The 26,776-nt window shown below is 43.6% G+C and overlaps 1 protein-coding gene across 6 annotated transcripts in view; it reads right to left on the bottom strand.

Annotated features, from left to right (window-relative positions):
- The window catches only part of TENM3 (teneurin transmembrane protein 3), a 1,236,182-nt gene that overhangs the window by 36,594 nt on the left and 1,172,812 nt on the right, over positions 1–26,776 (bottom strand). For all 6 annotated transcript variants that reach the window (XM_085641875.1, XM_085641876.1, XM_085641877.1 and 3 more), the window contains one exon: positions 24,992–25,866. In XM_085641875.1, the coding sequence (XP_085498001.1) occupies positions 24,992–25,866 (875 nt within the window). The remainder of the gene's footprint in view (positions 1–24,991; positions 25,867–26,776) is intronic.

Genomic DNA, 26,776 nt, shown 5'->3' with positions numbered 1-26,776 from the left:
AATCATTGGCCGGATTCTCTTGGGCCGCTACCAACTTCGGCAACTCAGGTCAAGAATCTTGGCTTTATTATTGACAACAATCTCTCCCTGAAGCCTCAGGTGTCCAAGGTCACGGCCACCTGTTTCTCTGTTCTCAAGTGGCTGAAGAAGATCCTCTGGATAATTCCTCCAGCCACCCAGAGAACAGTGATGCAAGCTCTGGTGACATCCAGATTGGATTACGGCAATGTACTGTACTTGGTCACAGACAAATCCTCGCCTTCTTTTCCGACTGCCTAGACATGCTTCAGCTGCTCTGCTGCTTCACGCACTCCACTGGCTTAGGGTTGATAAGCATATCGAATTCAAGGCTTTGTACTATATGTCCCGGGCCAGAAATGGTTTGTCCCCCTTATACAATCAAGATCTAGTGAAACCGTATGTGCCTACCAGACAGCTGAGATCATCCAACCTCTCACTGTTCACAACACCCAGGTTTTGTCTTGCTCGCATGAAGGGTCGCTCGTTTTCCAACTTGGGCCCAAAACTCTTCAATTCTCTCCCGGTTTCTCTTAGGAACTGTCACTCTGTGATTACGTTTTGTAGGAATCTGAAGACATGGCATTTTAGCTGCCATGTCTGTTTACTCTGGGGTTTTAACTTCCCATCGTGGCTTCCATCTCCTGCCTATGTCCTGCGCCGGGAGACCCTTTTTGGGCAGCTGCGGGCTATTCAAGTTCAGCAATATTATATATATGGTCATGTGATCAAGGCCCCACGAGGGCTGAAACGCGTAATGGCGGCATTGGTGTTGGGCACTAAATAAACGCTGGCACAAATTCAAATTGGGTTCGCTTCGTCTTTGCCAAGGATTTGGTTACCTGAAGGCGTTTCTCTCCATATATATATATAGTTCAATTTGCAGGCTGTTTTTTGTTTCTTTCTCTGAAACAGCAAACTAGGCCATCCGCACTAAGCATTAGGTCCCTTACTAAAATAAGCCCACCTTTAGACAGACTACTGCACAGGGCAAGGAGGAGCGCGTGCTGTGCACTTGGAGGTGCTGGCTGGTCTTGCGCTGCCTTTTCTCGATTTCTTGTCAGTGGAGGCAATTCTTCATGCAAGAGGCAGAGAACAAGGGAGTGCAATGTTTAAGAACTATTTTAATGTGTGCAGCACAGACAATCAACCCGAGGAGATCTGCACGCAGACTTAGGCTATTTCCATTTAATATTATTCAGAGGAGCAATCTTGTGAACCAAATGAATTGTTTAGCTGCATTGTACATTTGGCTATATCTAGACTGTAAGAAAAAAAATGCCTGTTAATCTGTTTCCTGTGCTCTTTGAATTACAGTGTGTTAGAAGGATAAAGTTCCATTTTAGAAATGTAGAAATAGGAAAGTGACTTTTTAGAACTCAGATCTACTGCTTTTATTTCCAAGAGTTCCAGTGCAAGTACTGTATGCCACCCAGGTCAGGAAATATTAGAACAAGGAGGCCGGTTTACTGGATGGAGTCTTGTGTCAGAGGTAGAGGTATGCAGAAGGATGCGATAAATGGTAGTGATATAACTGATGGCTATGTGGTCTTCTCAGTCATGCCCAAGTGTGATCATTACTGTGGGAAGTCATGTAACATACTGAAGCAGAGTCAAACAAACTACAGCCAATCAATTCCGGCTCGAGGAATGTTGCCTCATGCTCTGGGTGGTTGAAATAAGGAAGGCAATGCCACTTTCTGCTGAGCCAACCCATGCCTTAATGAGGAATAAGTAGTATTCCAATGCAGTGCTGATGTAAAATTACATTTTGGTGGGCATCTTAAAGAAGTATGGTAGTCATGCTGAGATGTGCCAGTACTAGGGAAGAGGTGATATGATGGGTCTCTGAGCTGTATTTCAGCCAGACAATCTGTCCTTATAACCTATTGGCCACGATAAGAGATGAAAACACTGCGTTATCACTCTCCGGGCAGAGTTTCTATGGTTGTTTACTGCTCTCCAATCCATGAAGGTAGCCATCATTTCTGTGGGCAGGTGAGTAGTGGTAATGTTGTCTTCTTCTTAGGGTCTATTGGTTTCTACAAGTTAACAGCTCTGTAGTAAGTGTACGGAGTATAAATTCAATAGCTTAGATGTTGGAGGTGGATACTATATTGATTGAGTTTTGTGTGCCTAACATTTTGTCCTGTTCTTAGGTGGTGAAACTGTTGATATTTCCCTTTCGGTGAATTGATCACAACTGAACACAGGTTTACATTGAACCATCCATTGCATAGCTAGTGATCTAGTGAAATTTGGTTGCAACATAAAAGTTTTGATTCTCTCTAAATAAACTAGAAATAGACTAGAAAAGAACTGGAAATAAAAACAATCTAATTTTGTGGTGAATGTTCACCTGAACGTTAAGTTAAGCGGTTTTGCCTTGGTGGTTGTAGTGACTTATGGTCAGGAGTTATTGATAGGTCATAGTGTACCTTTATGAGAACTTGGAAGGGACGTCGGGTACTATCAAATTTACACTAGACTCTATTCGTAAGGATGGACCGAATGCATTTTCACGTTCCAGTCGTTCAGCGCAATAATCTGCCGGTCAGTTGAAATAAGATGTGGTTCATTACGGAGTAAAATAGAAGAACTTATTACCTGGGGAGTGCTGCTACTGATGTAGGCACTAGTGCACGATTCTGTAGCAGCTGTAGACCAAAAATTAAGTAAAACAACAGAGAGGTAGATATTTATTTGAATAAGTTGTTGTTAGAGTAGCATTTAATTTTGGTTGTTTTTTAATGTACCACTTTGCTAACTTGAAGTGTCATATTCACATAAGGACGTCAGTCCAGCCAACCCAAATAACATGTTTATACGGACATGCCGTTTTAAACATGGAGAAGCATCAATAGTGTTTCCTTAACAAGCACTACAGCAAACTGATATGAGTAAAATAATGCAACTGGTAGGTAGGGCTTGGTAGTATTGCAAATAGTTGATACAATTTCCTTTAAAAGCAATGAATATCATTAATTAGCAGCAAATTGGCATTTGATAGCTACACAACATGAGTGTGCTGCAAAGAAAATTGAATAGATCTACGACTTTATTTGAGATTTCTGGCAACTGTAATTAACTTCTATAAGTAAGGGCACAAGTGTGTAGATCAGTGCCAAGAATATAGACTTATCCTTTTATGATAAAATTAACATCTCTAGGATTATGTATTTATTACAATTCAAAATTAGTAAGAGGCTGTAAATCCTAATTGATTTCGACGTTGTAAATAATTCGCCATATTGTGTCACAAGAACAGAATTTTGCTTGGTATAAAAAAAGCTAGTTACTGTTTCAGGTGTCAAACAGAATACAAAAAATAAAGTTAGGCAATAGCTTATATGCCTTTTTTGTATTACATGTTAAAGATGACCTCGAAAGCAATAACATAATGGGGATATGGTAAATAATTACAATCAAGGTATTTATCAGGTAGTTACATTAATGAATTTGTTTAGTTGGAGTGATGTATTTTGTTTTTGATTTTCTAATCAATTGCAGATCAATACAATTTTGTATTTATCTTTTTGACCACCGTGAGTTGAATGGGTCTTTATATATTATGCAGTATTAATGTAGGTTGTTTATTTGGTTTGCAAATGTTTGTGTTTAAACGCATGTTTATATCTTTACAGGTTTTGTTGGTGGTGTATGTATCCAATACATATGACTCCCTAAGCATCTGTCCTCATGAAAGACACTTAGAATAATTTTAGAGAACTGAAACTTCAACAATGCCACGTCGAGAGGGATCTATGGGACACGCTGATAGACTTATTTTAAGTATGGTAATAAAATATGAAAAACATACAAACAGAATGTGCAGGTGTGTTTTCTCCTCAGATGTGAACTCACAGGGTTGGTAATGTCATTAAAGTGTTTCTACCCGACAGAACAATATACATTCTGTGGGTAAGTTATTCATTACTTTTAAACAATTGACTTGATATAGAAGTCTAGGGGGCATGATCCCCACAACAACTGAAATCACAGGCTGACCTTAGAGGTCATGTGAGGAACCTCTCAACCTCATTGCATGTGTTAAGTTTGTTATGGGCTTTTTATGGAACGTTTGACCTGCTCAGAGAGAGAGGCGTGCTATGTCTCAGCGCTAATTCCAGTGGCAGAGGTCAAGATGAGATTTGTATTGTATGCGAATGATTGTGTTATGTCTGCATATGGAACTTTGTGACGGTTCTTGAGATTAATCAAACATGGGAACAAATTGCATAATTTCTTAAAAAGGTATATAGAAATAATTGCAAATAATCCCCAAGGAATAATTATTGTAATATTTATGCTAAATAAGGCTGCCACAAAGGAGGTAACCATAAAGGGCATTACAAAAGAGAATGAGAGACAGAAGGTGGTGAGAAGAGAATACCTAGAAAGAGACTGTCAGAAATAGGATTATGCGGGGTGGGTGATTACCCAACTCAAGAAATAATCACAACCTATGTCAGGGTGAACCCTTAAAGTAATTAAATTAACTTGACCTCGACCCAAAGGAAGCCATGGCACAGAGTAGATGGGCTTAACCTAGGGAAATGAGTAAAGTATTTATGCAGTACCGAAACAGTAATAAAGTCAAACTGCAACGCAATAAAAATCCCAAAACCAAATTAGCGAAGGAGTGTAAAATGTAATAACCACAAAATGACAAATACAATAAGAGGAACCGGAGATATGATTTTTTAAAGTTTTAAGTATGAATACTGCCAAGAAGCATAAAGTGTCAAGGGTAGTCAACAGTACCAGCAGAACAAGAGAACAAGAGATAGGCACATTTTTTTTTTTTTTTTTTTTTTAAACCTTTATTCGTGCATATTAAAAGAACAAATACGGGCCTACAACCTTCAGGCCGGCCACGATACGGTTAAGCACTGATACAAACATTACGGCCCCTGTGCTTCAACGGTCAAGGTTAGCAACGATTTATGAAACATACACTGGAGAGATCCTTGACCCCAGGGAAAGGAGAAGTGAAGGTTAATTTTAAAGTTTTCAAAATAAGTTTATCAGGGAAATAGTCAGTGAAGAATAAGAACCAAGGAGATTCGAGTCCGCACGATATCTTCACCACACGGGAGAGCAGCAGCATCATTAAAACAGCAATGGAAGTAAAATCGCAGGCAGTGAGGCAATGCAGTTATATAACAGGATAGTCACATGAGCAATTACGCACCCCTCCAGTGCCGCCCCCACTCAGTCAACCCCCCACCCGGACCCAGAATCGAAACAAGTATAGCGCAGAAACATAAAGAGAAAAAAGGCCCATAGAACTAATTAGAAACAGTAAGTTACCCCCCCACCCTACACCAATGCGGAGGCTACGGCCTTCCCCCCCCCCCAGCATAGTGCCTGTCGCCCAATAAACCCGAAATATAGACAAGAAAGAGAGTAAGAATAAAGTAAAGAAAGATAAGAAAACAATACACCTATGTTAAAGGGGGTGAGAAAAGAATAGGACTATTCTAATCTAAACTCCCAAAAAGAAGAAGGTGGGGAGGAGCCTACGTATCATCAGAGCGCCCTAAACCATCGGCCATCTTTGGCTTCCACACACTGAGAACCCACTACCCCAAAAGCGGTCGTGTGAAAATGAATTGTCACAACAATTTAGATGAAGGAAGACAAATCGCGACGAATGCGCACAAAGTACACATACAGTTCCAGTCCCAGTCCAGCCCCTCCGTGAAACCATGGCGATATTAATCAGTCTAGCCCTGGCCCGATCGCGGGCTTGAGATTAAGCCAGCCCCTACATGAAGGCCCCGCATCCCGTGCAGACAAAGACAATATGGCCGTTTGGGAGAAGATGGTGAAGTAGAATCCCAAAATGGCCGCCGACCATCTGTAGAGGTCCCTTTGTGCACCACATAAAGTCCAGACATGGCATGTAGAGTACAGGAGTTCCACAGAAAAGAAGCAGTAGGCCACCGTGAACGATTCCTCGAGGATGTTAGGTGTTGCTCAGCTGGATACTCTTGCAGACGCGGTGAGGCAGGCAACAATGAAGCAGGCAGCAATGAACGGGGAAACAAAGTATCCGCTGTTAAGCTGGAGAGCAATTGATCCTGGGTGCCGGGAAAGCCAGATGCAGGCACCAGTGTAGCACGATCACACACAGCCGTTGCGTCCCCGCAAGAGGACAAAAGCACTGGCAGACCCACGCCGTGTTGATGACAGACGGAGCGCTCACGGCCCGCAGCCGACAACAGGGAGTCAAACTGCTCACTTAGCGCCTGAAAGCGAGCAAACATTTGTAAACGAAAGTCCCGCAGGACGGCCAGTACGGAGCCGCATGTCAGCGGAAGCTGCACCCCCACATCGGCAGCAATCCGGGACGGCACCGTGGAGCTGGTGTCTGGTGGAGGGAGGGCGAAGCGGGCAGCGGGCAAGACCGGAGTATCACCCCCCAGCCGCGAGCAAGCAAACAACGCCATGTTTTACCGCCGGACGGTACAATGGCCAGGGGGGGGGGGTCGTAGCAAGGAGTCAGTTCCCCTCAGGTCTGCGCCGCAACCGGGAAAGCCAACAGTCGCCTCCCTTCCCTCGGGTTCTCTGTGCAGCCGACTAGGCAATAGAAGGGGGTCGGCAGCCTCCCACAGCGCGGTCCACAGATCGGGGCAGGAGACCCGCCTCACCGGGGCTTACCTTACAGCCCCAGCCCTTCAGGCACAGGGTGCAGGAGGTGTCTGGCCGTCCCTCCCCAGGCTCATCTGGCGAAAGTCCGTGATGTTAGGTGAGGTCGGGACCGCGGGGCTCGGATTTGCGCTAGCGGGTCTGCGGAGCTTCCTGGGGGCCGGCAAAGGCCACAATGGAGCAGGGGTCCAGGGCGGAGAACAAAAGCACCAAAAACTCCGGCATCCGGGCGGGCTGAGACTTCGGGGAAGTGGCGGCGTGGACAGCGCGTCGTCGTACACGTTTCACCTCGAGAATCGGCAAGGATAGGAATCAGGATAATAGTCCGGGGCCAAGGGCCGACGGAGCCGGGCGCTCAAGCGTCTGCTCCGGTCGCCATCTTGGCTCCTCCCCCAGATAGGCACATTTTGACGCTGATTTGATACATCGACTAGGTTCATCCTGGTCAAAGATTTTACCTCCTCACTTCAGTCATTTAAGTCCCACTGAACCACAGGAGTACACTTATCAAAGCCCCTCAGAACCTCAGGAGAGGCCCTTAGAAACTCACAAGGTGTCAGGCAAAGGTCATCCAGCAGGGTCTACTCCAAGTCCCATTGCCACGGTTCAGGTAAAGGCCTCTTGTACCTTTTTTTGTCCCTATAGCTTTAACAAGAGGTCAGCTTTAGGACCCTTGGCATCCACTTCTTTGTCCTGGGTGCAAGAGAGCAGCTCCAGACCTTTCATGGGTCTTTTCAGGTTGTAGACAGTAGGTTCATCTTTTGATCTTCCTCAAGTCCAGGAGTGTTCTGAACTGGATGCCCGGAGATGCCAAATTAATGTCTGGCAGGAGCTATTGGGTGGGAATGACTCCTAAGCATGCACTAACCAATGTGGTAAATGTTCCTGGGGTGCACTGTACCCTCTTTGGACATTTTCAGGCTGCAGAGGGCTTAAGTCACACTAAACTTGGGCTCTGAGGACTGGGCGTGCATGAGAGTATTGGATTATGGTAATCATAGTGTCCTCCCACATCCAACACCAAAGTCTAGTTTCAAGCAGCCATGGTACCCACAATAAACTCTGAGACTGACATATGGTAGTATAAATCAGGATTTTCCAGCAACCAGACAGAGAATACACAAGAGTTGTTTTGGTATCCTGTTTCCCTTTCCTTTCAGGAGTGCCTTCCAGTGTTATATATAAACCCAGCTGGCTTGTCAAACTGGATTTGATGCTGTAAGGTCTCGAATGAATGCTCACAGACTCGCACTGCATATTCTGTCAGATTCAGGTCAGCCTATTGTTCGCTCCTGGGAGGCATTTAACATCCATTACACCTATTTAAATCATAATTGCTGGCTGGTAGAGTGAGAGAGCACATTCAAATGGGCCTTTAAGCAGAAAAAAGGTAACTTTCTAAAAATAGCTTTTCCTTAATATGTATCAAAAATCAGACTACAGCATTGAAGTTCTAAAAACTATTAAAAACCATTGTTTAATTATGTTAGTAGAGGTGTCCTAACCGAAATTACCATTATTAAATGTAATGATGTTACTCTGTGTTTGCCTATGGTACCGCCAGCCTTACTACAATGATAATAGCTTTTGGGGCCTCCAAGGATATGTTTTAAAAATTCCTACATGCCCTACTTTTAAATACTATGCAGTCTCCTTATGGCCAATAAGGCCTACATAGAGGTGACTTATACATATTTAAATGGGCAGCTCTGATGTGTCATAAGAGGTTATTTTGACAGGTCGAAATTGCAGTTTAAAACTGCAACAGCCAAGCTACAAATTGTAGGCATGCAGCCATGCTTGTACTCTCATTGAAGTGGATCGCACAATGGGTTCTAAAGTTCATTACTGATGTATAACTTCCTGGCCCTGGGACCACCTTGAAACATATATAACAGACTTAATGGTAAGCTAAATATGACAAACAAGAATATACCAATGTCATCATGTTGAAAGGGGGAAGCATAGGTGTTTTATCACTGGTTAGTAGGGGCAAAATGCACAGAGTTCTACAGCCAACAAAAATATAGGGTCCTGCAAAAAGATAAAAAATCTGGGCTTGACCGGCAGAAATGGCAAATTTCCTATAGAGATAATGGGGCCTCTGGCACACAGACCTGTACTGACAATGTTCCATTACAACCCCCACTGTGCTGACAATGTATTAAGCCTCCATTACAAAAACAAAGCACCAATGTTTGGGTGGCCTAACTTGTCAATCTTTTGCTTACATGGGTCCATCATAACGAAATGCCAAGCTCGCTGCTTGTAACTCCATGGATTCCATCCTTCTGAGAAAATGATATTGTTTCCCCCTCTGCCTGCCTCCCAGGCAAAGCACTTAAAAATGTAATTTAAGGATTGTATTTACAGAAGGGGAACGGTTGACAATGAAAATGCTACTGCAGGATTGTTGGGGGTCTCTGCCAGGGAAGGACAGCTGCTGGAAAAAAAGGTAATCCTCATAACTTTATATCCCAGCTCTGGGGGTCCTTATAACTTTATGTCTCAGCTCTGAGAGCCTGCACATGGGAAAACAGAAGGAATCCGAGGAAGACTGGAGTATGAAACTCATCATACGAGTGCCACCACAGCAGACGAGTGCATTTCCTATTTTGAACCAGAGGCAGTGCTATCTTTTTCACACATCAAGATGCTTTTGCCTCCTTAGCATGACTTTCCAAAGAAAACAAAGTATAATGTGTTATCTTTTTACAGATCCTCGAATTCAGAACACCTCTCCATTGGTACTCCTGAGAGCGAGCCGCAGGATGGGTCCGCTGGTGGCGTCATCATTGCGGGTCCATTGTGTGATAGCTGCAAGTTGAGTCTGGCAGCACTGAAACCTGCATCAAGGACTCCGGCAAGGATGGGCAAGGTACGAATGAGAGGAGAGATCATATTATAGCGACCTTTTATAATAAACACGCGTTCACAAACGTCATCTTAAGAAAAGGCATCACGAAAACAAATCTGAAACAATAATAAAATCCAACAAAGCAACAAGAACAATCTGGAACTTATGCAACGATTTCACCAAAGACATCTATGCAGTTTCATGATTAGCCAACTGAAGGAAAGAGTAAAGATGAGGCGGCCCTGCCAGGATTCGAGCCAGTAACCTGTTGATCACACCGACGATCGCAGCAGCAAGCACACAACTCACCGAGCTGTCATTCCTGCTTTGTGGCACATTGTATCAGCGAAGACATTTGCCCAAAAGCACATTGTTTAATTAACTTGTTTTATCAAACCTAACTAGGTTTACTGTGCTTAATGAAAGAAAGTTGTGCTACATTTTGAAGACGCTGGAAAAGCCTGGCACTAATATGGGCGGTCAATACATACGATATTTATTTGAGAAAACATCAAGAGCGGTCAATACATACGATATTTATTTGAGAAAACATCAAGAGCTCGGAGGAAACATTTCCCTGGCATCAAAAAAGGTTCATGATTAAAATCGATAAATACAGTTCACGGATGACATACAATATGGGAGCAATGATACTTCATTTTGCTGGATATGCTATCTTCTTTTCTATTAAAACGTGGAATAGTGGATCAGGGCAAGTGTAAAATAGTCCTGATCATAGCTTGAAGGTAAGATTTTAACCTTCGGGTCTCTCTTGGCCAGTGTCTCAAACGAGCAGCTGGAGAACTACGGGTAGCTCTACAACTACATGTAAGTAGCTCCCCTAAGTGCAGCCCAGCCTACCAAATCAGAGGCTATTGCTTGGATGAATTATCATCGGTATACCAAAATAGAAAAGTGTGTATTCAAGATGAAAATATGTGTATTTTCAGAACTTAGAAGATGTTTGGAGAAAAATGGTTCCATTTCCAAAATACATCTCATTCAAAGTTGCTAAAACCTGTCTTGCATTACTTCGGTGCACCCTGCCTAATGCACAGAGGTAATCACCTCTGGCAGTCTTGCATGGGGTGACCACTAATGTAATGTCGTGTGATGTGGTCACTATACAGAGCTAATAACACTAGTAGCTCTGCATGATTTAAAATGAACATAACTCACTCTTATTACAGAAAAGGTTGAAACCCCTGCTCTAGGTACACAGGATTTCTACCCACTCTCGCTGCTGAGCCAGAGGGCCCGGTGTGACATCGGAGGCAGTGCTCTCTGCCACAGTTCATTCTGGCACAAATCCTTACCTCAAATTCATTAAACAACGCCAACTATAGGCAGTAAAATAGTTTATGATGTTATTTGTTGAAATGCATAATCCATTAGCAAGCTCCTGAAAGAATCACATTGTTATGTGCTGGTGTAATGTCCATGTGCAGCAGGCAATGCCAGGCAGCAACGGTGGGCTGCCAGTCTCTGTAGATAACGGAGTCAGGCAGGCCTCCCAGGACATAGGAGACCTTCATTTCTAGTACTTCTCTGCCCTCTACTTCCTATCCATGTTTGTGTTCATGCATGTGCTAAGGCTATTAATTCAGAAAAGGAGGAGTTGAGGCATGCATACTACAGAATGGACTGGTGAAAGGAGGACCGAGGTTAGTGTTGCACCTGCAAGCTAGCTTCTGGGGGGCAGGAGTCCAATGAGGACCCAGATTTACAGCTGGCCAATAGGGTGGTAGAGTCCATAAGCCTGAGGGAATTTATGTTGCCTAGTAGAGGGCCTGGATGGGTGTTCCTGTTGGCGATGGCAATTGGAGCTACTTGAGGGGGAACCTTGGCATAAATCATTAGGATTGTTTTTACAGAAGAGGTCCGAGAGCTCTTCGCACATTGTGGCCAACAGAATAGAGGTGTTTTGCAAAGCACTAGGTGACACAAAAAAGTTCACCACTTTGAAAAGTTCACGATGTTTATTAGCGGCTGTGGTAATTGAAGCTAAAATAAACTCTTTATGTGTCTTGCGTACTTCACCCCGTAAACAATTTAGCGTTTTTTTGTGGGTTGATTTTGCATCAGGGTCATAGGATTTCCTCCACTTGCATTCAAGGAGTTTACAGTGTGATCTCTCTTTTTAGGTCGAGCATTCCAGACCTCTTTTATATGCTTTAGTATATACCTATATGTGTATGTACTTTGTGGGCTCTGGAGATCAGCCCTAGGACTTGCCTGCTTCCGCTTAGAGACTTTTTTTCTGTTCAAGTGCCTGTATTTAACTGTTTTGATAGAAAACGACCAGTAGAGGTCAGTAATATACCAGAATTGCTTTCTGCTGAGGGACTCTTTTTTTTAAAGAATTCTGGCAACTGCTTCTATTTAACTTTCTTGATAGAAAACGACCAGCAGAGGTCACTAAAATACCAGAATCACTTTAGCATTCTCTAGATTCCAGTCCATAGAAATGGTCTTCCATGAGCAGCCGTAGACAATAATATTTTTCCAAATCTTGTATTTTCAGTGATATGACCACTGAAGGCCCTGATTTTATATTAAAAACAGAGCTTTGGACTATACCATTTCCGGCTGAAAGGAAATATTTATCACAATGTGTTCCCATGCCTGGCATGTCACACAGTTTGGTGCTTACTTTCCTTCCATGTTAAAGAACAGTAGATGTTTCAGCACCCAGGCTAATGTGCAGCAAAGCTAAATATATATAAGGTCCCAAAGGCGAGACCAATTGCATTGCAAATGCTTGTTTTAGTGCAGCAGTAAGCCAGGGGGCAAACAGAGTTGATCTCCTTTGGGATAAAGCTTTTAGAGGAGCAACGCGATCAGGGGCTGAAATTAGCCAGTTATTTAAATTGTTCAGGTCAGGGCATACTGCAACTTAGATATCAAGCAGAGTAGCCTGTAACGCTTCTGGGAATAGGGTTTCAGATACCTGCTCCATGGCCTAGAACTTATCTGCAAGGGGAGTTGCTGCTTCTTTGGACAGACCCTGACCATTTTAAAAGGTACTAAGAAGTAATCTGACCAAGTTCATTTATGGATCGGGTCCATCTGCATATTCGAGGAACATGAAAAAACAAGGCTGAGTGTGTGACCGGCTTTATGGGTCAGCCCTGTGATATGCTGAGTAAGGTTAAATCCCTCAAGAGTATTGAGGAAGTGTTTTGCCAAAGAAAAGTTAGGATCATCAACATGTAGGTTGAAATCACCAAGCAGCACAAAGTTAGAGTGAGTGATGGAAAGTTGACCTATCAGGTCTGTTAATAAATTCAGTGATTCGGATGCACCGTTGGGTGGTAGATAGACTAGTAGCCCTGCAACCGTGAAGGAGTGGTTAAGGGCGATTACAAAAGACAGGCCCTCTATATTCCCCATATTAAGTGGTTGATACACAGAGCACTGATAAGAATCTCTGTACACTACTGCCACCCTCCTGCCGTATTCTTGTATTCTTACCATATTCCATATTCTGAATTTGAAAGGAAGTCTGGATAGAAAAGGCTATGTCTGGGGCGGAAGAGTCTGAAAGTCATGTTTCTGTCAAGACAAGAAGATCGCAATTATTTCCTATGAGTAGCTCACTAATTTCCATTCCACCTCATGTCTCTCTCACCGAATAATAAACCAGCCTATTATCACCCGCTCTATTTCACAGCTTGTACCTGCTACAAATCTATCATTTTGCCCTATGTTGTATCATGTTATTCCACTCTATAGCTGTGGTACTCATAGTCCAGAGAGAGTGACAGAGAGAGTGACAGAGAGAGAGTGACAGAGAGAGAGAGAGAGTGACAGAGAGAGACTGACTGACAGAATGACAGAGAGAGAGAGAGACTGCCAGAGCGAGAGAAACTGACTGGGAGAGAGACTGACTGGGAGAGAGACTGACTGGGAGAGAGAGACTTACAGAGAGATAGAGGCAGAGAGAGAGAGATTGACAGAGAGACTGACTGACAGAGACTAACTGAGAGAGAGACTGAATGACAGAGAGAGACTGACAGAGAGAGACTGACTGACAGAGAGAGAGACTGACTGACAGAGAGAGAGACTGAGACAGACTGACTGACTGAGACTGACTGACAGAGAGACTGACTGACAGAGAGAGAGAGAGAGAGAGAGAGACACACAGACTGTGATGGAATTAAGGTCAAAGTGTGTAGGAAGCTATGCAATGCCTCTTAAGATAGCTATTGTTTGCGAATAAAAATGTATTATCAAAATGTGCGCTTTGTAGTTACATATGCTTTTAAAATACAGCATTGTCTGTTTTTAAAAGGGTTTGATTTTTTTAACTTTAGCCCAGCCCCACTGACCCAGCCCCTACCGGTGTGGCTCTCGGCCACAAACCACACTGTAAGTCTGGCCCCGAGAGAAAGTTTGTGAGTACCCATGCTCTGTAGCATCATTCCTACATAGTCTATTCTAGTTTGTTGACACACTGCAGCTTCCTGAGCCGTCTCCTATATTCCCTTCTTTAATATCATCTGCAGGACTCACAAGTCACAAAAGGGAGGTAATTACCGTAGATTCTGCAATCAAGCTATATTTGCTCAAATCACTATCATTTTTGTAACAGAAAGGCACAGACAGCTCTTTTCACTATTTTCTCCAAGTGTACACATTCCCGTCATTGGCGTTCAGCTTGATTTACATTGCTTTAGCAGCTAACTTTGTATTTTATTGAAAGGGGGGGGGGGTTCAGTTTGCTAATCCCGCTTTTCTGCTTACAAAAAAAATCGCATTTCTGCATTTCTTTCTATGCTCCGCTTTCCTTCTATTTTGCTCCCACAGGTGTCGTTTCATTAGTGGTGCCGCATATACTCCATGCCGCACCTGTCGTGCCTGGCTTGCCTCCTCCGTATTCTGGTTGCCTCGAAGCTTCGCTACGTGAGAAGCACAGCAGAGCTCGGCACGTCATCACTCCTCGCAGCCTCTCAGCACAAACACAAGGAGAGCGCGCCTGTGAGCTTCCCGCAGCCCTCTCGAGCACGCCCCGGCCTTGGCTGAATGAATGCGCCTCGGACGAGTTCACAGTGGTCAACGCGAACTCGAGGGAACTGTTTGACATGGCTCGTAATGCCCAATAGCAATGGCAGCAGAACAATGCATTTTCTGGCTTTTATTTGTTTTAATACTAGTCCCCTTTTGTATCAGAATATTTTATGACCAACGAGGAAAGTAATACACAATCACTAATTTGCTTTTCAGTTAAACAGATCCCCTGCTCTTCCTCCTGGACTACGTAAAATCAGGCACTGCTTTAATTGTGAGCGCTCTTGAAGAAAAATATTTATTTGCAGCCACCGAAAATGTGTCGGTCTCTTGAAACACATCTTTGCAGTGCACATGAATCACTAGTAAAAGAAAACAAAGCTAAATAAACTAAGATGGCAAGGGACCTTCAATCGTAATGATGCTCCGGGAAGAGGCATCTTTTTCCTACCAGGCAGAGTAACAGGTTCGAGATGGACCACATACAACACATGGACAAGACCTTACAGTCCGGTCAATGAAGGGAGGCTTGAGTTGTGCCAGAGGTACAGTCCCTCACTGGTGGGAGGCAGGGGGTGCAGCACATCACCTCCTTTCATCCGAAGGGGTGCGAGTTCTGCAGCTGTGCACAGGCCTCCAGGAGCGCTAGGGGTGGCTCCAAGCAGTACCGCGCCAAGTAAGATGTGCTTCAGACAGGCCTTACTCGTTTGATTACCAGCTCTACTGCCTCAGTGCGAAGAGGCTGGAAGAGGATCACAGTGATGATACTAGAGGGGTGGAAGCTTGCACTCACATGGGGAACTTCATTGAGCAAATGTGGTCCCACCCATTAGAAGCACAGCACAGCAGTGCACACCACAAACAAGGAGGCACTGCACAACAGTCTAGCCTTCTTTAACAGATACCAACAAATCAGCGGTCAAGCACCACTGAGTTTAGCTTTCTGTTTTGCCTGCTGGTACCCGACGCCCCATTAAGTTATGTTGATGTAATGTATGATTATATTATGTTAATTTACTCAACATTCCTAACATGCTGAAGGTGAATACGAAAAAGAAAACTTAGTTAGAACTCTGAACCAGAACCATAAAGGGATCGACAAGAAACACACAAGCGTGTTACTGTAACCTGTACTTCAGAAGAGTGACCAGGAGGGGCCAAGATGAGCTTAGGAAACAACTATAGATGACGTCAGATACAGAACGCACAACGATCATGCTCGGCGGCGCGACTGATACAGCAACTTTCTAGAATTCTTTTGATAAATGTGATGCGATCGGCTTCACAAACTACAAAGTGAAAAATCATAAAGCAGCTTAACTGGTCACAAGTATACACTGTGAACCTACAAGAGATGCAACTGCTGTGGGTATATTCGATAAGGCCTCGAAAACAAGAACTTACTCAGACCCCTCCAGATGTATAGACTCTGGAGCGGCTTTGTCATGTGTGCAGACTCCTCCGATTACAGCACCAACCAATGAGGAAATAATGATTAAACTAAGCACTGGTGCGATTAACTATGAGAGTCTCTCAGTCAATGCCCAAACCATTACCTAAAATAACTGATCACTGACCTACCACTGGATATCACCCAGTGCACGGACAGGATCTTAACCCAGTGCACGGACAGGATCTTAACCAAATGCACAGCAACCACCTCCGAGAGAGTCAGACATTTCTAATGAGACTGGCTTCACACATGCATGACAGACGCCCTTTTTCTTGCATGCACACACATCACAGGTCTTATTTTAGTAAGCGTCGCATCGCTGGTCAATTTAGAAAAGCACAATTAACCTCCACGGAGCTATCCTCCTACGCACCAGCAATGCGGCCTTTTCATTGGCTTGAAAGGAAAGGCAACCTGCGCACTGGAAATCAGATATTCACATCCGCCTCCGTGCAGTGGGTGAGGCCTCTGTGCCAAACACGGGAAATCATTTCGGAAGGTTATCAGAGGTAAACCCTTTCCAGTAAAAGCAGAGAAAGTAGATGTAATTACAACTGGCGCGTGCCGAGTCAAAAACACAGACCACAAACCAGATCCCGTAATAGCTTCATGAATGCGCGCTTGACTTTATCAGACAGGAGGGTGTCTAGCTGTTCATACATAATGATTAACTTATAGGCCGATGACGTAAAGTGCCCCAATGTCAGGAAGCTTTGCTCTGTTTTCTATCAATTCCTTACCAGTGAAGAAAGATTTAATCAACAACGACCGACAGTACAATAAAAAAAACACACCAGTTTTCAGTAGGTCAGCGCAAACATCTTTTCTAGACTAGAACAAAATTGTACAATAGAGGCACAAAACTGTCCAGTCCCAGTACAACCCCCCCCCCCCCCCACCCCCCCAAAAAAAAGTATTGTCTCATAAATGAATCCCCATCCATGTCCACCCTACCGAATCAAAAGGGAGCTATTATGAAACGGGAAGCAAAGTAGGACAGCATCCTGCAAAGGCAGAAGCATACCTAGGTAGAATCAGAACAACAGTGGGGCTCCTGCGGTAGATAATCGTAGGAAGCTGAGCGCCTTTGACAGAAAATGCTATGAATCGATGCGCCGAGCAGAGGCGGCGGGTCCTTCAGAGGGGCGAGCCGCGGGACCTCCGGCTTTCAATGCCCTTTTTGATCTGGAAGCCCCAGTAAGCAAGGATGGCGTACAGAGCGCTATTAGCGCACTTACTGATAACAAGGCACCATGGCTGGAGGGACGCACACCATTATACATAAAGCACGTTGCCCCCTACGCCCCAGTATGATCCCCATTATACGCGCAAAACCACATTTATTGATCCGTTCCCACGCCTAGCAGCACTGCTGAGACAACGGGCAGCAGCAAGATGGGTTCTGAGACTAGCCCGATAATCGTCATAAACGGAGACCGAAACTGCAGCACTATTCTGGCTCGAAGTGCCTAAGAATTTTAGATCTGGCTTGACAGCTTTGACTGTCAGTTAGGCAGATAGTAAGGAATATATACAAAGTGGGCTCTGGAGTATTTCCCCCTCACAGTCATTCTACTGGCAGGTTGGAGTATCATTCCACCTGCTATGGAGTTCATCTGTCCTTTACAATGCAAAGTACGTTCCCTGAACTATTTTACCTCTGAAAGGCAGAACGAAACATCACACTTTTTGTTCACCTTCAATCTTAAATGCAACCAACACTTTTCCACTGCACCGTTTCTGCATTTGTCAGGAATCGAGAGCGAACCTGACTTACACAGCCTCCTTGTTGGCTTTTCTTTTTGCAGCTTCGGATGGCCTGACCCGAAGATGGGCGCCTGAAGTCTTTCGAGGTCAGTAATAAAAGCCGCAATGATACAAGACTTAGGGGTGGCCATTTCGGGGCCTGCGTCTCAATCTCAAACTAACAACTCACCAGTCTTACTTAGCAAAGGCGCGTCAGCTCACTGTCGGCATTCCATGCTGCCGGGCAAGCCATGGCACCATGATCGCCACTGGCTCCCTCCTCTCCCACACCGCAGACTGAACGCTGGCCGCTCCTGGGCCATGGCCATAGACTGTGTTGGTAAGGTAGCCCCAGCCTTTATTTCTCTCCATCCTGGTTAAGCAGGGCATTGCTCCCCATGCCTCTCACACAGCTGACTGCATGCCTGCTGCTCCTGCACTACAACTTTTAAATGGTGACGGCCAAGCATCCTTACCTTTTATTTCTCCATGCTGCTTTAAATGGTTAAAGAGCCTTGCAGAAGCCAAAATGCCTGCGTTGTTCGTGCTAATGCCTGCCAATATGCACACACAAGTATTGTACATACACACTGGCACATTAAAGCCAGACCTATTGGCATGGCAAATACTTGTTCTAACAGACCCCAATCAAGTCAGTTTCGAGCTGCGACATCAAAGTTTCAATACAATTAGGAATGCGACCCACCGAATCAACATCAACCCGGAGAGGACATCTGATCAACTAGACCGGGGACTCGGCTCTATGTGGCTCTAAGTGTAAGAGTTTGAACAAATGGATTCATTTCACACAATTACAAAAGGCACATGTAAGGGACTCTCACACAGTACGCCATTTGCTTTGTAAGCTTGACAACTAAGACTTTAATCCTTCTGAGGTCAATAACAGAGTGCCATTAAATTGCATAACTTAGGCATCTGTTATTTAAGTGTTGAAAACATGGTTACAAAGAGCTTTATAAAAACATGTTTTACCTTAATCCAGTGTCAAAAAATAAGGTCTTTGAGTTAAGCACTCATAGATGACATCAGGTGTGATCTATCTTGCAAATCACAAGTTTGACTCTCAAGGTGGCTAACACACCTTTCTCCATCTGAGATAAAACAGAGCTTAACACCATTAAAATGGAAAGTAGTAATAGCTTATATTTGAAAAGCACTGCAGTTAACACTTTTCCTTGATCCAAACTAAAAGTATGTTTTTCTTATCCCTCCCCACGCTAATGTCAGACACCATGACCATTGAGGTGACTAGAAACTTAAGGATTACACCCATCTGACGAGGGTGTTTGGCACTATCACTTGACCTACGTCACTATTGGTTCAGAAAGACGCCATAATTCGTTATGTAATGAGCACATCAAATACAAATAAGTAAGATTCAGTGTAGTACGTAACTAGGAGTAGATATACTCAATTTCTTTTTTATTATTTTTGCTTTAGGAAAACTAGTGTCCTACATGAACTCTTTTCCGTCCTGATGAAGACCTTCAATCAAAACCAATGTGTGATCCAATTATGAAGGTTGAAACGTGTTGGCATTTTCACCTTGAGGCCAATAGTAACCACAGCGGAATAAGCAGACAGAATAACTCCGAGTCTGGGCTTGACTAAATAAGTGCAGATATAGAGTTCTAGATTAGCACTCTGACCGAATCAGGACTTTGAAAGCATACAGCATCGAGGATCTAAATACAATGGGTCCCGGTACTGTACATAAGTTTGTAGGACAGAGGAGTCTCTTTTTTTTGATTTATGTATCATGTCTAACACTGTATCAAATATGTAGTAGTCCGTTGATTTCTTCATGTATTAATCTTGTTTCCAAACACTAGATTAATTGTTTGTGCGTCATGTAAATATTGTAATGTTTGTCTACACGGTTTCCTGTGAATATCACAAATGATATAGAGGTGTATGTTTTAATTCAAAATATGGGGAAAATGGTATAAATATGAGAAAGAATATAAATTGATTAAGCTCAGAGTCAATAAAATGGACTTCTGAGGCTAAAAAATCCATTTTTTGTATTGCTAATAAACAATGGGCTCAAGCGCTACATAAGAGAGTCATTACTATTACACAATGAGAACGCTATCGGCAAGCATTTGACAACTTCCTATTACGATATACAGCTATACATTTGAATTAGGAATCAACACCAGTAGTACTTGGTAGCAAAATAACTGATAAAGTCTGAATAAACATATTTCATATAGAAAGCAAGTAGAAGGGCCTTTATGTCAATGTTTAGCAAACCCAGCAGCAGCATGCACAAACAACTTGCAGAAATATATGATGTGAGTAGGAAGTGTAGTAAGGAAGATGGCAACAACTAGTGCTTAATTTGAGCCGGTGGTCACCGGTACTCGGCGCCAGCACTTAATTGCCAGCACCAGCACTAACAGTCTACCACATGGTGTCGCTGTTTGTTGAAAATATAGATGAACACAACAGCTTTTTAATAATTCAACAGGGGTGTGGCATTTAATAACATTTCAATTTGTCCATGGGACAGGTTGCTTTATAAATCTACTTGTCCTGTAAAAGAAAATGCACTTGTCCCTTTGATGCCACATAGTTTGAAGACAAATGATGGTAGCAATCTTATTATATGAGAGCTCAGATAATAGCCTGCTTGATTATGCCAGGGCTCATACTATAGTAGGGTTTCAATACCAGCAATTCACTGATTTTGCTACCTTTCCGTACATTTACAAACTGGGCTGTAGCAGTAAGCAATAGTTTCAGTGTTGCAATGCCCTTTTAAGTCTGTGGAAACCTACTAAATTGCATGTTATGGGGATTTTCTCCAGATCTTCTCTAATTTTTTTGCATTCTGAGAAAAGTTGGAAATTTGCTCCGGACAAGGGCGGAAGAAAAAATTCTTCCATGGTTGGGAAAAAAGGGGTTGGAGGAAAAGTGATCTTGTAAACGCTCAGCAGACTGTCACATGAAAAAATGTACACATACATATTTGCTCATGCTAAAATGCAGTTTACAAATATTTTCTAGAAGTACCATTTCCTGGCCTACTTCTTTAAATTCTTGAAAATGTATGAACGCTGTAAATCTGCACTAATGCAATGACATATACCATGGGTACACTTCTGCGACTTTATTTAAGAATTGGGCCCCTGCCTAGTAGTCGGTGGGTTGACACGTGGTCTCTCCGGTGCAACCCACCGACTACTTCAACGAGACTCAAGTAAACGACCGCGTACGCTAGCCACAAATCGTTCATCTCCCGAATCATTACGGACTCTCGAACCGAATTTAACGTTCTCACAACTACTGGTGCAAGACAGGCGCTCTTCCTAATTCCAGATGCCGTTCTCTAACCGCTCCAAGTGCTGCCCGAATCGCTACGGCTCCCTAAATTCTTTCTGCTCACACTCTCTCGTCCTGATGATGATCTCAATTTTATGAGACCGAAACGTTGTCGACCCCGGCAACAAAAAACTCCATTACTGCATTCAATTGATTTAGGAGTTTTGAAGATTATTGTTGTTTTTTCAATGCGATGTATTTGTAAATGTCACCAGCACTCCCCCACTTCACGCACTTCCACTTTCTGTGTGAGCACTAGAACTATGATTGTAGTATATGATACTCCATTTATGCAGATAATAAATGAGTTGTCATTTCAAACCTTGTGTCCCAACATATTAAGTATACAAGTCCCTTCGGGACTTCCTTGTATTTTTTCCATTTGACTAAGTACTACTTTTAAATCATTAGTAGCCCAGGCTACCTGAGGACCCTTTTGGCCTCTACTAGACCTTTGTTCTACACACCGCCTTAGGTCTAGCGTAAGCCAAGACCTTTTGTTTTTATTAAAATTCTATCTATCGGCTGGCTTCACTGAGAGTAACAGCATTCTACTCTTTCACAAGGAGCATATATGCACTCATTGCCAGGGACTATTGTGGTAATGTGTGCTTTTTTAGATCAAAAAGTATTTTTGTCAGTATTGGTTATAATGGTGAGGGCCTGGAAAGTCCCAACACAATAAAGTTTTATTAAAACCATGTCAAAACAAGACACTCATTGACAAAACCAAAATACTGAATACCAATGTCAGACCTATGGGCTTCGACAGTGCTTGTTTATTTTCATGTTTCCCATTATCTTGTTGAAACTGGTTACCTTTATTTTCCATTAGAAATATTTTTGGAAATGCTAACATGTATCTTACTAAAGATGCTTCAAAGAAATGGTACCTAAAATTTCACAGTAGTTTAGCAAAACATTTTCCCTGAGTTGCATTTTTTGTGAACATTTTATTCTGAAAGGAAAGAATCCTCAATCTTGATTTAAAGCTTCTGCAAATATTTGCATCTAATCGGAGAGCATTCTGGGAGGATTAAACGTAGCTTCATATTGTTAAACTCTGCAAACGTGTGTACACATATTTATCCTTGAACCACAGTCATTAGTGCAGTCCAAGCTTACAATATTTCTTTAGAGAGCCCACTCTAATGATAAAGGCTTTGCATTAATGAACCATAAATAGGCGTTTGAACAATATTAACATATGGAGACAAATATTACCTTAACTGCAGATAATGCTCTTCCTTGATCCATAATGTACTGCAAACTGGCAACCAAAGTGTTTGTGCTGTAGGGGGTTGTGCCTACTTGTCCCAAGGACACAATAAACATGAAAACTTGTTGTCCTTGCCCCAAGAAAATATGTCCTGGGCGTCAGGCTATAGGAATTCCACACCCCTGATTTAATACACATTAAAAATGACATGCCTGCTGCCCAAGCCATTCTCATAGCTTTGGGGGCCACGAATAGTCTGAACTGTCACACCTGTAAGGGCTTATGGTAAGTAGTTGTGTTGGTTCTGTCACTGGCAGCGATGGCAGGGGCAATGGATGGTGCAAGCCGCAGTGGCCTCCTGACGAGGGCCCTGACACTTATTGTTTTATAAATTAAGCACTGGCAACAACAGCTGTCTAGAAGCTTAAGCATGTGCTGAACAAAGAAGCTGAATGCCTGTGATGGAAATAACCCTACTCAGGACCCTCTGCAGAAGAAGACGGACTGGAAAATAATCTTCCTGTACGCATGGTAGAAACCTGACAACTATGTCGAACATCATAGACCAAACAATGTGTCTGATTCTCTCTCTCTGAGTGAACTGATAATAGTGATGGAAGCTGTGGTGACAAACATACTGGTACCGAAATGGGACAAGAGTGCCCAGACCACACTTCATCGACTTGTGGCTATGGAGTCAATACGTGAGTTCACACAATGAATATGGAACGAGGGAGCGACTGAGAGTTTAATTAGGGCAATGTTAGGCTGAGGAACGGAAACAAAGTTCCCAGATGAACAAAACAGAGAGCTAGTATTAGAAGTAGCATTATAAGTACGATCTGACCACCTCATTAAGGCTTTATACAAAGCAAGGGTTAGTGATGGCAGAACTGTGAGGTATGAATGAAAAAGCCCTACCCCCACAGTAAGCACAAATGAGGAACAAACAGAAACAAGAATGTGGCTTAACAGCTAGAGCGGCTGACCTTGAAGCTGGGGAATCAGGTTCTAGTCTGGTGGTAGGCTCAAACATCCTGTGATTCTTGGCAAATCACTTAATCTCCCAGTGGGTAGAAATGAATGTATCTGTTTGTAATGCAACTGCTGCTCATGTACAGTGCTTTGATACCTTCGGGTTGAGTTTGCGCTATATAAAACTGCAAAAAAGATCCTGAACCAAGGGGGTGAGAGGGGCATGACAATGGAGTCTAGCTGCCCTGCCCTTGGACCTGAGCCTATCAAAGAAACACTGTGCAGAACAGAGCACATTAAAATGAAATCACTGTACCATATGTAGGCAATGGTGGCAACGGCGGGATAGGAGCCATGGTCCTACCAACCTGACTTTCACAGTGTGAAAGAACTGCTACCTGTGAACCATCTTTGAAGGGAGACCCAGATAATAACCACTACCCTGCTCTGACTCTGATAAGAAATCCTGCTCCTACCACAGGGCTTGCACGAGCTGAGAAACAGAATGCACATTCTGTCTCAGTAAGCTCAATGCTTGGGCTATACGAGCAATAAATGACTAAGCGTAACACCATAACAACCAGAAATGTAAACGCATTGGGCAGTGCGTACTTTGAGGAAAAAAACGAAAGTGCCAGGGCCTTGACAGGAGGCCACTGCAGCTTGTACCACATATGGCTCCTGCCAGTGCTGCCAAGGACGGTGACAATACAACTACTAACACACTCTTCCAAGTGTGACAGGTCAGACAACTCCAGGCTCCAAAAGGTAGAAGAATGGCTTGGGAGGCAGGTATTAGTCCTTTGTAAGGTATATTGAATTAACAAACAACTGTTGTGCTCTTTCCTAAATTGGACAAACAGCGCCACTATGTGGCAGACTATCATAAGCACCAGTGTTGACAATTAATGCCCACCGAGCACCGTAAACCACCGGCTCAAATCAAGCAGTGGCATTTGACCTCTATGTGTATTGTACAAGTCCAAATAGAGCAGGGTGCGGCCCTGTGCAAACTTAATGAAGAATGGCCACAGACTATGTGTCTGAGGACGGAGTACACGCACACAGGTACACATCAATGTGATGTACACTCAGACGTGTTGGGGAGAGTGTGAAGACTAAAGCATATGCACAGACTACAACACATGGTTGAACAAGGAAGGGTCAGGGGGATGAGGGGTAAGTTGAATATTCTGCAAGGGCTTAGAGTCAGACTTTCAGATAAATTATTGTATTTCTGACTTCACTAGGTCTGTGCCCTGATTGTAATATCTGATGCACACACCAGTAAAATATCTTGTACCTAAGAAAGCGCAATGCTCCATCTGCTTTTGTGTTTCATAGATATTTCCGTGCCCATAAACACGGACGGGCCAAATACATCTCTCAGGTGCTACACACACTGGCTGTTTTCACTCAATACAATGTTTTCTAAAACTAAATATAGTGCTCTGACTTAGTCAGACCACTATATTTAGTCAGATTGTCTCGTGAATATCCTTTTTCTCCAAACTGGAGACGACATATTCTGTATATTCAGTTAGGCAGTTCGAACGCTGTCATTACATGCAAACCTCCAAAATTTACAGCAGAAACCAGTCTCTGCAGTCTGAATTATGTCAATCAACAAGGCTGAGGTAATTTTCTTACAACAACGTTCACATTGACCCAGTATAGACAGCTGTCAGCTTAGAGGGATCACCGTACTTACTCAAAGAAAGTAGTCCAGCCAGTTTCATCACTTTTAGTTGCTAGGAGGCCACTGTTGCCATGGTACGTAAACAGCACCAGCTCCTGCCCCTGCGCAGTCATGCTTTTCAAGCAGCCGTTGGTTCCTATGGTCAGCCAGATGACTTGGTTGTCGGGAGACACAACTCTCACCGGCATGCGATTGGGGTCCCGCCGGATGCGAAGCGTGTTTCCATTGCTGTCCGTCACTGCAGTGATGTCGTTTTCATTACTGTAGCTGAAATTGTAGATGTAGTCTCCAGTGACTAAACTGAGAGTGTACTGATGTGTACCGTTGACATCAAAGATGTAGAGTTCCTGCTCGGTTGGGGAAGCCACTTCGTAGTAATTCATAGAATTCAACAGGGGCTTGTTCTTCGAGACGGCTCGAATCCGGATATTTGCAAGGTCAGCAATGTATAACGTGCCCTCGGGAGATGCTGCCAGGGATGAGGGTGCATTGAGTTTGGCGTCCTTGGCATAGCCATCTCCGGTTTGGTAACAGTCACAATTGAGATCATTCTTGCAGTCACACTCCGAGTGTATGCCGGCGAGCAGAGAGATCTCGCCGTCTGTCGTGACTTGCCGGATCCTGTTAATCTTCTTCTCGTCTGTTTCTGTGATATAAAGGACGCCGCTGTACGATACGGAGATGGCAGTCGCAGACTCCAGCGTGGTTTGCACAGCGTGTTTGCCAACGGAGTACTCCACGCCGGGGACCTGGCAGTACATGGGTCTCCCGGCAGCGATGCGCACCTGACGATTTTCGCTGATTTGCAAAACCACATTGTTGTCCAGGACATAAATGGAGTTATCCATTGGATTGATTGCCAAGTCAGTGGGCCATTCCAGGCGAACCTAAACAAAGAAATAGCTCACAATTATTCATGTAATGTGCCATCTTCTATTTTAATGCAATATGCATTTAAATTAATTTAAAAATCCAATACGCTGTAAATGCACCATCAAAAGACTAAAAGCAAACTGCAATTTCAATCACATTCTCATTGAATTGATATGGTGCTTTCTGGTGTTGGCGTGGATCTATCACCCTTAGAAAGCATGCAGGGTGTTGGTCGCTGTGATGCGGGAGGTACTGCCCGGATGATCTGGACTGGGTTCCCGTTGTATTCTAGGACATGTGGTGGCCTAGTTCGATGGTGGTGAGGGCAGAAGGATTCGGAGAGGCTGTGCGGAGTCTTAGTATTGTGCCCCTCTCGTGGTGAGGACACTGGTGATGTGTGTGTGAGTGAGTGTGTGTGTAAGTGATGCATGTACAGTTCAACAATGCACCTCAATCGTGGCACAGAGAGTAGAAGGTAGGGGCAGCCACGTTAGAGAAGCTCACAATGTGATACAAAAAAATCCTGTGTCATTTTAGGAAAATTAAAACATCAATACACTTTTTTTCCCCTTAACATACAGAACATGTGTATACATTTCAGCTATGTGGTACACTGTTAGCTGCTTGGGCGTTTCCCTAAAACGTTTCCAGAAAATCATTAAGAGCAGCAAAGGAGTGGCCCCCTCCCCCCCCCCCCCTCAAATCCTGTTCTTTGCTTTAGTGTCGAGTCTCCGAGGGTAACTACGCACAGCATGGCAGTACTACGGTCATAAAATAAGTATGTATAACAGCATATATATATATATATTTCTCTTTATTAATACAACGGTTATGGAATGTTCAGCTCTATATATCCCCTCAGGTATTAATTTGCACTCCACAGCTTTTTCATCCCAGCTTTCCCATGTTTTCATTTACAGTAAG

The sequence above is a fragment of the Triturus cristatus genome, chromosome 2_2 (assembly GCF_964204655.1).
Source record: "Triturus cristatus chromosome 2_2, aTriCri1.1, whole genome shotgun sequence".
In the NCBI taxonomy this organism is placed as follows: domain Eukaryota; kingdom Metazoa; phylum Chordata; class Amphibia; order Caudata; family Salamandridae; genus Triturus; species Triturus cristatus.
Note: the sequence above shows the minus strand (reverse complement) of the source record. Positions and strands in the feature narration are given on the sequence as shown.